Source organism: Cricetulus griseus, chromosome 9, assembly GCF_003668045.3.
Source record: "Cricetulus griseus strain 17A/GY chromosome 9, alternate assembly CriGri-PICRH-1.0, whole genome shotgun sequence".
Lineage (NCBI taxonomy): Eukaryota > Metazoa > Chordata > Mammalia > Rodentia > Cricetidae > Cricetulus > Cricetulus griseus.
Genome location: NC_048602.1, coordinates 24,430,996 through 24,444,314, shown reverse-complemented (window position 1 = coordinate 24,444,314; position 13,319 = coordinate 24,430,996). Strand labels below are relative to the sequence as shown.

Here is a 13,319-nt window from a genome sequence, read left to right as displayed (position 1 = left end):
CCCTCCCTTCCCCTCCTTTTCTCCTCTTCTCTTCCCTCTATTTCTCTCCCATTCCCCTACCCCTCCCCTCCTCTCCTCCCCCCATTCTCTCCCTTTCCCCCTCCTTTCTCTTCCCTCCTCCACCCTTCCCTTCTTCACCCATCTCGTCCCATTTCATATTTTATATTTTCAGACAGGGTCCCACATAGTTCAGGCTGGCCTTGAACTCTCTATAATTTGGAGATGGCCTAGAATTCCTCATATTTCTGCCTCCTTCATCCTAGTGCTGGCATATCAGCTGGTGGTACCAAGGCCGATATGTTGCATCTGTCTCTCTCTGTGTGTCTGTCTGTCTCTCTCTACTCGGGTGTGCATATGTGAAAGCCAGGGGTCATTTTCAAGGCTCTTCCTGTATCACTTCCCTTGTTTTTCCACACAGGGTCTCTCATTGAACTTGGGACTCACTATTTCGGGTAGACCAGCTGGCTGAGGGTCCTCCCATCTCTGCCCCTCCTTCCAGTGCTCAGATCCAATCACCTGCTGCCATGTCTGGCTGGGGTTCTGAACTCTGGGTCTCATGATGGCGCCACAAGTTCTTTAGCCTGTATTGATGGGGGAGGTCCTTCTGTGTATATGCTTTTCTTATTGGTTGATAAAGTACTGTTGACCAATAGGAAAACAAGATAGGTGGAACTAGGAGTCGAGGAGGATTCTGGGAAATGTAGTAGAGATCCAGGCAGGAAGTGACATAGCAGGAAGATTCAGAATTTAAGCAAGGACAAGAAGGAAATTGTCCTTTTGCTCTTCCTCTTCCTCGTGCTCTCCGCTTTGCTGTGCACCAGCTCGTCAGGGTAGGCTGCGGCCGCAGGCCCGCTGCTTCCTCTGGGAACCTCGGGATGATCCTACTCCTGACACCGTTTTGCAATGATAAGTCTTTCTGCCCAGCTGCCTGAGCCCTGCTGCCACGTGGGTGGCCAAAATAACACGCAGAGTCTTGTATTATTTTACAATGCTGATGGCCAATTGACTAGGATTTCTTATATGCTAGGTAAGTCTTAATTATCAACCATAATCTTTAATCTATATATTTTATAAGACTTATCTGATTGAGAACGCTAGCCATATGCCTCATCTCTTGCCGGCAGATCACATGGCAGCTCCACGGAGAAGAGAGAAGGAAGAGGAAGAGAAAAAGGAAGATTTCCTGTTTGTCCCTGCTTATATTCTGAGTTTGCCTGCTATGTCACTTCCTGCCTGAATAGCAAGACTTCTTTACAACATTTCCCAGAATCGTTCCCGACTCCTAGTCCTTCCTATCTTGCTTCCTATTGGCCAACAGTACTTTATTTATCAACCAATAAGACAAAAATATACATAGAAGGACCTCCCCCATCATCTCTTCTTTTCTGTCTAAATAAAAAGAAGGGTAACATATCTTTTATAATAACTGAATAAAACTATAACCATAACTATCTGTCTTCAATCCATCAAAGACCACAGAAGGATAATATATAAACTCTAGAATTGACAGAGACATCTCTCTACCTGGACAGTCACCCAAAGTTCCTCTGTGACATTGGGGCATCCATCTTCAGTCCATAGGCCACAGTGTGTCTGGCAGACTTCTCCATTTCAGCAGGAATACTTCAGGACTGTTCATCTTGTTTTGTAAGTTCAGCAGTCACTTTCTTGTGGGTCCTGCATGTTCAGTTTATACAGCAACAAACAGTCCAGGCAAGAGCAGTTTCTTGCCCAAATGTCTAATCTTGCCATGTTGAAGGCAAACAACATAACCAGTTTCTTCGATGCCCATCCCCCTTTCTGACATAATTGGTGTGCCAGGAGCAGTTGTGTCTCAAAGTCATGAAAAACCCTAAACCATTTAAAAATGCCATGTATTCTGTAGGTCTTTGAAAGGTTTGAGGAATATCTATCCATTTCAAATACATCTCTGTATATCTAGAAAACCTAACTAACATAACTGTAGGTTGTGACTATTATAGGTAACTATACAATCCATATTTAATTATGCATATCACAAAATTGACCTTAAATTTGTATTAATAAATGAAAATCCATACCAATGTAAAGTATTCATCTCCACTGTATTATCTCCCCAGAATACTGACCTCCATTAAATATGGCCATAGCCATGTTGGATTTTTAAACATGGGGCTACCCCAATAATTAGTACTGTGCCATGCAGCCTCCCAAGTGAAATGCTGTTACCACAACTTCACAGGTAAGAAAATAGGCTTAGAGGAGGCTGCCTTGCTCCTATGTGGCAGGGATTTCCCCATCACTCTTAGACACCTAGTGTTAATCAGAACCTCTACTTTCTTGTGTTTTTCATTTCCTGGGTGAGCCTAGCCCTCCTCCTGGTATGTAGGTATATAATTCTGGTGATTGTCACGTCACTCTCTGCTCTGTCCTTCCCACCCCAAGTCCTCACTCCCACACACATGCAATCATGCAATTCCCACATTTACATCAGTTTGTTTTCTTTTGTTTTTTTGTGATACACTAAGTTTAACCAAGGCTGCCTGTGTGACCAAGGTTGTGCAGTGAGAAGGAAAGATCAGGGACCGGAGATGAAAAGTTCTGGAAACAAATCCTAGTGAGCTAGAAGTGCAGAAGAGACCAGGACGGAGAGCTAGCCAAGAACCGTCTCACAGGCGTGGTGGTGCACGCCAGAGGCAGGAGGATGTCTGTGAGTTCCAGGACAGTCTGGTCTACAGAATGAGTCCAAGACAACCAAGGCTACTTAGAGAGATGCTCTAAGTTTTTGTTGTTGTTGTTGTTGTTTGTTTTTTGAAGAATGAGGATGCAAGGGTAAAGACAGGCTAGGTCGGTGGGTGAGATTGCTTTGCTTCATCCCACACACCAGGGCACTGTTCATGGTCAGCCTTTGGCTTGATTTACCATTCAATAAGCTCCCCTAGGGAATGTGAAAGTTGAGACTCACAATGTACAATTTTTCCTTCATCTTCTCCTCCCTCTGGTACTCCATAGCGATCCTCCCTGGTCCTTAGCTCAGTGCCCTCGCATCCCGGGCCCATGCCACCGTTCTGGGCAGCTCCTCCCTGGACCAATCACAGCCGCTCTGCTGAATTGGAGTTTGTGCTGCTGGGCTTTGCCCATGTGCCCTCCCTGCGCCCAATGCTCGCAGTGCTCTTCCTGGCTGCCTTCCTGCTCACGTTGCTGGGCAACACGCTCATCGTCCTGCTCACCAGCCTGGACCCAGGCCTGCGTGTGCCCATGTACTTGTTCCTGCGTCAGCTCGCGCTCGTGGAGATCTGCTTCTCACTGGACGTGGCGCCCCGTCTGCTGGTGACTCTGCTGTGGCCCGGACGCGGGATGTACCCCACGAGCTGTGCCCTGCAGCTGTTCTTAGTGCTGTCCTTTGTCTCAACCGAGTCCTTGCTTCTCACAGTCATGGCCTGGGATCGCTTCCTGGCCATTTGCAGGCCACTGCACTATGGCACCATCATGAGCTTGAGGCTGTGCCACCTGCTGGCCACCACCTGCTGGCTGGCAGGAATCCCCGTAGCTCTGGTCTTCACCATCTGGCTCTTCAACTTCCCATACTGTGGGTCTCGGGGCATTCGGCACTACCTCTGTGACATACCACCTCTGCTGAGCCTGGTGTGTGCAGACACCAGAGTCTTCGAGGTCAGTGTCTTAGTGGCCACAGTGTTAATTATGATGGTTCCTGTCTCTCTCATACTCATGTCCTATACCAGGATTCTGGCTGCCGTCCTTCAGATGCCATCAGCTTCTGGGCGCCACAAGGCCCTGTCTACCTGTGCTTCCCACCTCATCGTGGTAATTCTGTTTTATTGCACAACGGGGGTCATCCACTTGCGCCCCAAGTCCAGCTACTCTCCTGAGAGCAAGCAAGTGGTGTCCCTGTCATACACCATGGTGACCCCCATGTTCAACCCCCTCATCTACAGCCTTCGGAACAAGGAGGTCAAAGCTGCCTTAGTTCATGTCTTCATTCAGAGACGAGGCACCTTTACCCCCTGACCTCTATATGACTTCATTTACCCAATAACTTGGGGAGCGTTTCTACCCTAGTGGTCTTGAGTATCTCAGTAACTTAAACCCTTTCTCAATGATTCTATTGCTGGGATGCTCCTTCTAGTTGTGTTTGGCATCACAATTCTTTAATGGCCATTTGACCACAGCCAAATTTGAACTTGCTCCATGTATTGAGTAGGTAGCATTGTGTTTCTCCACTGACATAGTAGCTGGATTTGAGTTCAAAAGCATGTGACAGCATCTTTCCCGTGCAAGTAGAATTGCCCACTGAAGCAAGGAAGAGCAAATTTCAGAAAGGAAACATTAAATTTTAATCTCCTGTCAATCAACTGATTTAGGGTATGTTGTGATTTGAGTATGAAATTTTCTCCACATGCTCATGTGTTTCAACACGTGGTCCCCCCAATGTTGGGTGCTGTTTTAGAGGTTGAAGTCTAACCTTTAGGGGGTGGAGTCTGGTTGGAGAATGTGGGTCACTGAGAGTCAACCTTGATGTTTTATAGCCGGGTCCCACTACCTGTTTGCTTCTTTACTGCTGATGCAATATTTCAAAATCCTGCTATGTTGCTTATCTGGCCACAGGGAACTGAACCCTCAAATGGAATCCACCAAGGTCCCCTACTCCTGTCCTGGGGTCTGCAGGCAGGTTGACTCAGCCCCTGAGGACCAAGCAAGCCTGAGCCTGCTGAGATCGATGGGCTAGTCCCGCCCCCATTCAGGGAAGGGGTGAGCTGCTTTGGCCCCTGCCATGGACCCATCTTCTGCGTGCCCACTCTGGGAACTCCTGTTCTGGGGTCTGCAATCAGGTTGACTTGGCCGCTGAGGACCAAGCAACCCTGACTCTAGGGATACAATTTTTGGACCCCATCACCTATACTTGTATAAGAAACCCCACTGAAACTCGTGGGGCTTTCATGACTTTGCTAATTTGGTCTCTTATTGTTTCCATATTTTGGGTGAGAAGAGTGTTATGCATCAAAGTGTCTTCTGGGTTACAACAGCTGCTGAGGTTCAACCTGGAGGTGGCCAGAGGGACCCCAGCCAAGAGGGGACAGGGACATTACCTCCTGACATGGAACTGCTGGTTTATGGGGAAATTTTGTCTTCAGCCATATTGTAAACAGCCATATGGTAAACAGCCATATTGTTTACCACAGTGGTAAACATGACCTCCTCAGTGAATGAGTGATGGACCTATAACTGCATTTGGAACCTCAAACTAAGATAAGCAAGATGCTAGCTTGGCATAGGAATGTTGCTACAACAGAAGGAAAGGAAGCACTGTTGCTGGCTACAATGAGGATTAACCTAGAGAGCACACAAGGGGAAAAGGTACCAACTACACAAGGCCATGCATTGTGAGTTCCATCTGTATCTCATACCCGAATTAGGTCATCAGAAAGACGGGGGGGGGGGGGGGGGGGGGGTTTGGGGATAGCTCATTTGGTAAGGTGATTGCTAAGCAAGTGTGAGCACCTGAGTCTGAGCTCTCAGAATCCATGAGATGGCCCAGTGGCTAAAGTGCTTGACCCACAAGTGTGAGGACCACAGTTCACCTCCCAGAAGCCATCCAAGCAGCATGTGGGCCTGTAATCCCAGGCTTCGGAGGCAGAGATGGGGCATTCACCACAGCACTCTGGGTCCAGAGAACAGGCAAATGGGTGAGCCCTGGGTTTGATTGACAGGCCAGGTGGGGAAGCAATTGAGGGTGATTCCTTATCAGCCTTGGGCCCCTGAATGCCCAGGCATGCATATGAAGGTGCATCCCCACACATGTGGCCATATACATGCACAACACACACACACACACACACACACACACACACACACTGAAATGGAAAAAAGAAACAAGAAGTGTGAAACACCCTCACCATCAACTTGCCCCAAGTGTGGGTCTCAATATGCACACGCAGACATGTATCTGTGCGGCCACACACATGTGCCCATGTATGTGTGCAGTAATAATTGTTTTCTCTTTTGTGGGTCCTGCCACCCTGCTCCTAAATGAGTCACTCACAGAGGCTTATTGTTAGTTATGAATGTCCGGCCACACCTTGGCCTGTTTCTAGCCAGCTTTTCTTAGCTTAAATTAACCCCTCAACCCTTTGCCTCTGGGCTTCTTCTGCTCTCTTGCTTCTGTGAATCTTAGACTTCCTCAGTGGATTGCTGATTACCTGGATGGCTGGGTGGCTAGCGCCTGTCGTCCTCCTCTCCTTGTTCTCCCATTCCTCCTCTTTTCTCATTTCTCCTTCCATTTATATTCTCTGTCTGCCGGCCCCACCCGTCTTTCCTGCTGCCTCACTATTGGCTGTTCAGCTCTTTATTAGACTGTCAGGTGTTTTAGATGAGCAAAGAATCACAGCTTCACCGAGTTAAACAAATGCAGCATAAACAAAAGTCACACACCTTAAAATAATATTCCCCCTCATACATGCAAACAGACACACACACACACACACACACACACACACACAGAGAGAGAGAGAGAGAGAGAGAGAGAGAGAGAGAGACAGAGAGAGCGAGAGAAATGGAAAAAAGAAACAGGAAGAGTGAAACCCTCTCACCATCAAGCTATCCTCGAGTGTGGAATGGCATGCTGAGAGCATGGATTCATTCACAAACCAGGAAGGTGGGTGATGGTGACTCACGGGTTACACGAGTGACCTCAAGTCCCTTCATACAATGGAGTGAGACCAAGCTTCTTAGTTTCATGAGTGGGAAGCTTTCTACGTCCCCACAGAAGGACTCCTCCCATGTAATTCCACCACCCACCGCCACTTAGTTTGTGGTAGGTGTTTATGTATGGCGATGCGTACATTGAACTCTCAGCAGAGACAAGAAAAAGAAATCCTTGTATTCAGAATGGGCCCCTTGGATTTTCTGAAGGGATAAAGCTGAACATGAAAGAGTTTGGATTCTTGACTTTTCCAAGGGTCTAGGTCAGGACTGGTGTATAGAATGTGTTGAGTGTGACGGAAGGGAGGAGAGAAGGAAGAAAGGGAGGAGACTGGGGGAGCTGGGAGGTAGGAATCGGGGTGGGTGGGGTTTGTGACTAAGGATGGGTGGAGTATAAAGTTGAGGGAGGGAGGAAAGTGACAGGAAAAGCAGTCTAAAGGTGTCCTGTGAATCCAGGGGGAAACGGTGATGGGGGAGGGAAAGGCAACCCGGAGAGGGATGAGGAGAGGAGAGGGAAGAGGAGGAGAGGGATGAGGGGAGGGGAGGGAAGGGAAGGAAGGAGGTGTTCATCTGACTTGTGTGTGTCGTAGAACTTTGTATAATGCAGTCTCTTTCCAGCAAAATAGAGAAGGGCTGTAGGGGAAAATCCGGGCTAACCGCGCCCTCTTGGGGCAGGACACAGGTGCCACTGACCACGCCCAAGCTGGCCTGGACAGGATTTCCCCCCCTCCCCCCCCCCTGCAAAGGGCCTCTTGGGTCTCAGAATGACTGGATCAGAGTGGAAGGAGAGCTGCTGAGTTCAGAGGTCGGGGGGGGGAGAGAGGGGAAGGGCAGCAGAAGGCTGTGCCGGAGGCCAGGTCACCGCCTGGACCACCCTGGGTTCATGTCGGGGTGGGGGGTTCACTGGCCTCGGTCTTACAACCCCTAACATAGCCCCCCACCTGCCAGATGGCAGCGCGCACTGTGTAAGATATTTGGGGGCAGAGGACTGAAAGACGGATGGCGGGGAGGGGGAGTGGCGGTTGGAGGGAGAGGGTTGGGGTCCCGGGCTCTCCTGAGGACTTGGGCAGAACCAGCCTGAAGGAACCTGCGTGTGAATCACTGAGGCAGACGGAGATGGAGAACGATGGAGACGAGGAGAGATAATGGCGGGGGGGGGTGCGCAGGAAGGAGAAGGGGAGAGGACAGGGGGGGGGACGGGAGGGGAGGGGGAGGGGAGATGAGTGGAGTGAGGGGGGGAGAGAGAGGGGGACAGAGAGGGGAGGGGCGTGAGAGGAGAGGGGAGAGAACGAGCAGGGAGGAAGGGAGGGGACAAGGCTGGGGTGGGGAAAGGGGAGGAAATGGGGAGAGAGTGGGGAAGAGAGAGGAGGGAGAGTTAGAGAGACAGAGGAGAGGGAGGGGAGAGGGAGCAGAGATAGAGAATCTTCTACAAAATGGTAAAGAAAATATGTTTTCATTAATTTATCACCATGATCTCGAGTGTGTGTGTCTGTGTGAGTGTGTCTGTGTGTGTGTGTGTCTGTGTGTGTGTGTGTCTGTGAGTGTGTGTGTGTGTGTGAGTGTGTGTGTGTGTGAGTGTGTCTGAGTGTGTGTGAGTGTGTCTGAGTGTGTGTGAGTGTGTGTGAGTGTGTGTATGTGTGAGTGTGTCTGAGTGTGTGAGTGTCTGAGTGTGTGTGAGTGTGTGTCTGTGTGAGTATGTGTGTGAGTGTGTGTGAGTGTGTGTGAGTGTGTGTGAGTGTGAGTGTGAGTGTGTGTGAGTGTGAGTGTGTGTGTGAGTGTGTGAGTGTGTGTGTGTGTGTGTTTCAAGGATTAAAATCAGGTCATTAGGCTTTTGTCAAAACCTTTAAGAGGGAAGCTTCAGATTCAGAAACTTCCTTCAATGTAACACAGTCTGTGAGTGGCAGAGATAAAAACAGTCACCAAGTTATTGTAAAAGGCAAGCAAGACGTAACTTAGAGATGGGGAGGAAAAAGTAGGGGCGAGGAAGGTGGGGAGGAGCTGGATACCACCCCATCCCTTACCCTCCTATCCCAGAGGGGCTGCAGTGATCCTGCCCTTGTCTCTGTCCCCAGGATGGGCCCAGGAACCCTCAATGACTCAGGGACCAGCGAGTTCCTCCTGCTGGGGCTGTGGGCCCCACCTTCCCTGCGTCCCTTGCTGTGGGCCTCTCTTCTCCTGGCCTACCTGGCCACGGTGTTGGGAAATGGTGCCCTCGTGGGACTGATAACCCTGGACAGACGACTCCACCGGCCCATGTACCGCCTGCTGACCCACCTGGCGCTGCTGGACACGGCCTATGTGAGCACCACGCTGCCGCAGGCGCTGGCACACATGGCCATGCAGCAAGCCCGCCTGTCCCTGGCACGCTGCGGGGCGCAGCTGTATGTGGGCATCTCCCTGGGCAGCTGCGAGGCCATCCTCTTGGCCGCCATGGCCCTGGACCGCTGTCTGGCCGTGTGCAGACCCCTGCATTATGCGAGCCTGGTGACCACGCCCCGCTGCACAGCGCTGGCTGGAGCGTCCTGGACTCTGGGCTTTGGACTGTCGGTGCCCAATGCGGTGGCCGCGCTGCGCCTGCCCTTCTGTCCCGGGAGGCCTGCGGTGGATCATTTCTTCTGTGAGCTGCCTGCCGTGCTGAGGACAGCCTGTGCGGACACCACAGCCAACTACAGGCTGGTCTACGGCCTGGGCGTGCCCATCCTCCTGGTACCCTTGGCCTTCATCCTAGCCTCCTACGCCTGGATTCTGGCTGCAGTGAGCAGGTTGCCTTCGGCTGGGAGTCGCCGAAAGGCCCTGTCTACCTGCAGCTCACACTTGGCGGTGGTGGGGCTCTTCTATGGCACCGTGAGTGCCATGTACCTGCGGCCCCGAGCCTCTAGCGCTCTCCCCGCCAGACATCATAAGCTGGTGGCCGTTTTCTACCTGGTGGTCACACCTGTTCTCAACCCTCTCATCTACAGCCTTCGGAACCGTGAGGTCCACATGGCAGCCCAGTATGCCCTGGCCCGACTCCGGGGGGTGAGCACTGTGCTGCACTAAGCCACTTGTGCGGGACACAGAACTTTCTCAGTGCTGATCCCTTCAAATTCTGTGGGGACATCTTTCTTTTTATTTAATTCTTTTGAGAGAGGCTCTCAGTAGGTAGCCCTAGCTAACTTGGAACTCATTAGGTTGGCCAGGCTGGCCTGGATCCATCTGCCTTTGCTTCTTGAGTGCTGGGAGTAAATGGGTGTGCCACTCCTGGTTTTTTTAAAAAAGGTATTATTTGATTGGCATTTTGATAATTTCTCAGAGTGCACTTTTTTGAGAACATTCATCTCCCACTCCTTCCAGATGGACCCCCCACTTCTAACTGAAAAAACAAGCCCTCCCCAGTTCAGTTTGCGTTCCCCAATACTTATGGGTGTGGGCCATTTTGTGGAGCACAGTCGGCCTAGCAGGGCTTAGAGCGAGCCAGGCAAGTCCTGTACCACATCCCCAGCTCTGCAAGTACTTTTAAATAAAAGAGTTGATCATAAATATTTTCAGAATTGCTCTGACTCCTTTATTTCTGTTACTGAGAAGAGGGAGAGAGAAACTACGGACAGAGGCAGAAAGGAACTTGGCACTGCGATCAGAAAACTACTACTAGACACTATTGTCTGGATAGCCCATAATATCTGTGTACCCCAAAGTCTGGTAGGAGGGTTCTTTGGGAGGAAAGCAATTGGGAAAGCAATGTGATTCTTATTTTAGGCAACAAGGCATAGAAATTGAAAAGTTACATAAAGTATTTATTTTATAGATACATATGTGCCTGCCTGAGTGTGTGTGTGTGTGTGCACCGTGTGCATACAATTCTCAGGGAAGCCAAAACCTGATGGGTCCCCTGGAACTGAAGTCACAGATGATTGTGAACACCCTGTGGGTGGGGGGATTCAGACCTAGGTCCTCTGCAAGAGCAGCCAGTGCTCTTAACCACTGCGTCATAGCTCCAGCCCCTGTTCTTTTCTTTTCTTTCTTACTTTTAAAGACAGGGTTTCTCTGTGTAGCCCTGGCTGGCCTGAAAGTCACTTTGTAGACCAGGGTGGCCACGAACTCAGAGATTCACTTGCCCCCTTCCTCCCGAGTGCTGGGATTAAATAAAGGTTTGCACCACCACTGCCTGGCTTCTTTTACTTTTTTAATTCCTGCAAAACATAAAAATAACTTGTATACAGGAAGCTCATGTTTTTCTTTCTATCCCTGACATCAGGCAAAATACAAACTTAGCAACCTCATTCTCAGAAAAGCCAGGCAGAGGCAGGAGGATTGGAAATTCATCATCACCATGGCAGCTTTCCTACCTATGTTCTCTTTCAATTACATCATACAGTTTGACCACAGTCACCACCAAAACCTCTTCTTTCTGCCCCTCCCAGTCCTTTGATCCTCTGTGATAGCTTTCTCCTCTGACACAGTCAACCATATCAAGCCAAATCAAAAAGTAAAAGACCTGCTTTGTTTTGGCAAAGCTCTCCTGTGTGACCCTCCAGGCCCCAGAGAGTGAGGTAGGGCAAAGGGCCGGAGAAATTCACGTGCCAGATCTACAGAGGGGGCTTAGATACCCAGTAGGGGGCGTGATGATGAGTCCTCCACAAGCTGGGTGTGTGCCCAAGTATGGCGAGATATTAGGCGGGTCTTCAGCAGCTAGCAGCTAAGGGGAGGAGCCACAACCACTGCAGAACTGGGCTTTTTGAAGAATGGGCAGATCAAGCAGGGGTGAGCTGGAGATTGCAGCTGAACACTTTGTGTTTCTCTGTCCTTGAAACAAGACTAGAAATGCTTTGAGTTTTTTCCCCTCTTAATAAAATTCTGGCTATAGATATGTTATAGATCGTTTGTTGTCCCCACACAGCTTCTTTCTATTCTGAGTTTCTCCAGGACTTGTATCATACCGAAATGTTGATTTTAAAAATTTTATTTTTTTTGTGTGTTTTTTGTGTGTCTGTGTGTGGGTCTGTGCACAAGAATGTAGTGTTTGCAGAATACAGAGGAGGGCCTATGTCCTGGAACTGGAGTTACAGGCTGTTGTGAAAGCCAGACATGGATGCTGAGAACTGAACTCAGGTCCTCTTCAAGAGCAGTCCATTGTCTTAACTACTGAGCCATCTCTCCAGACACTACCTTTTTTTTTTGGTTTCTTGAGACAGGGTTTCTCTGTGTAGCTTTGGATGTTGTCCTGGAACTCGCTCTGTAGACCAGACTGACCTGGAACTCACAGAGATCCGACTGCCTCTGCTTCCCGAGTGCTGGGGTTAAAGCCATGCACCACCAACACACAGCCAGACACTATTTTTACATTTGGAGAAAAACCAAATATACTTCTTGAGCCTGTCACAGCCTTAGTTTTTGATATTGTGCTTTAATTTCTCCAGATGTAAACTCCGTGTCACTATTTCATGGATGTTTATGGGGTAAGCCAGCAGAAACAGACCATAAACCAAAGGTGTCAACAAACAAAACTCTCTGTGTTAGTCTTTCCACCGCTCTAACAAACACCCAAGACGATCAGATTACAATGAAAACAAGGTAGTTTTGTTTCTGCTCATTGTTGCTGAGGCTCCAGCTATTGCTTTGGGCGAGGAAAGCACAGGATAGGAATGTGTTTACTCTATCATTCTACGGGTACACTGGGAGTGCTCCCGAAATGACGTGACTTATAGGTTCTGAGACTAATCTCCTCAGATACAAAATAACAGGGCATATTTTTGATGATATATGGAGAACAAGGGTTATGATAATCACTTATCAGCATGGCCTATTCTGATCATCACCCACAGGACAAAGAAGGTGGGAAATTTTTCATGGGAAATTTGGAGAAGAAAAACACTGTGCTGTTTAGTTTAGAGGGTTTTGTTTTGTTTTTATTTATTTATTCTAAAGATGTACTTATTTATTATGTGTACAGTGTTCTGCCTGCATATGTGGCTGTGCACCAGAAGAAGACACCAGATCTCATTTGCTGGGAATTGAACTCAGGACCTCTGGAAGAGCAGCCAGTGCTCTTAACCTCTGAGCCATCTCTCAGGTCCCTTATATTATTTTTTTAATTATGTATATGTTGTATGTAAGTGCATGGTCATGAGTCTGCAGGAAGCCAAGGAGGCAGGAAGAGGCCATCAGATGTCCTGGAGCTGGATTTACAGGCATTTGTGGGATATCTGATGCACGTGCTGGGAACTGAACTTGGGTCTTCTGTAAGAATAGTACTCTCTCGTCACTGCTCAGCCATCCCTCCAGACCCCTTATTGTCTTAAAAGCTTTGAATTACATATTTATTGACAGCTAACTAATTAACTAATTAATTTGTGTGTGTGTGTGTTTGTGTGTGCGGCTTTCAGAGGACACCTTGTGAGAGTTGGTTCTCTCCTTCCCCACCCCTGTCCTGAAGATGATACTGTGCCATTAGGCTTTGCTGTTGGTGACTTTACACACAGAGCCACATCACTGGCCTCTTACATTCCTAATACAAACAGAAATTTGAGCATGTTTTAAAGGACTTTATCTTAGAATTTAATTTGAGTGCTTTATCCCAAAACCGTATGGCCAGAGGTTGTGATTTTGTGGTCTTTTCTAGAAAAATATATGAAAGCTTGGGA

General features: G+C 48.9%; 3 protein-coding genes across 3 annotated transcripts in view; 2 read left to right on the top strand and 1 right to left on the bottom strand.

Annotated features, from left to right (window-relative positions):
• Positions 1-13,319, bottom strand: part of LOC118239329 (zinc finger protein 805-like) — a 573,173-nt gene that overhangs the window by 509,717 nt on the left and 50,137 nt on the right. The window lies entirely within an intron of this gene.
• Positions 3,037-4,008, top strand: LOC100757770 (olfactory receptor 10A7). The gene has a single exon (XM_027430854.1). It carries the CDS (start codon positions 3,037-3,039, stop codon positions 4,006-4,008), a length of 972 nt encoding a protein of 323 aa, XP_027286655.1.
• Positions 8,773-9,738, top strand: LOC100762793 (olfactory receptor 2A1/2A42-like). Its single transcript, XM_027430820.1, has one exon. The coding sequence runs from the start codon at positions 8,773-8,775 to the stop codon at positions 9,736-9,738; it is 966 nt and encodes a 321-aa protein (XP_027286621.1).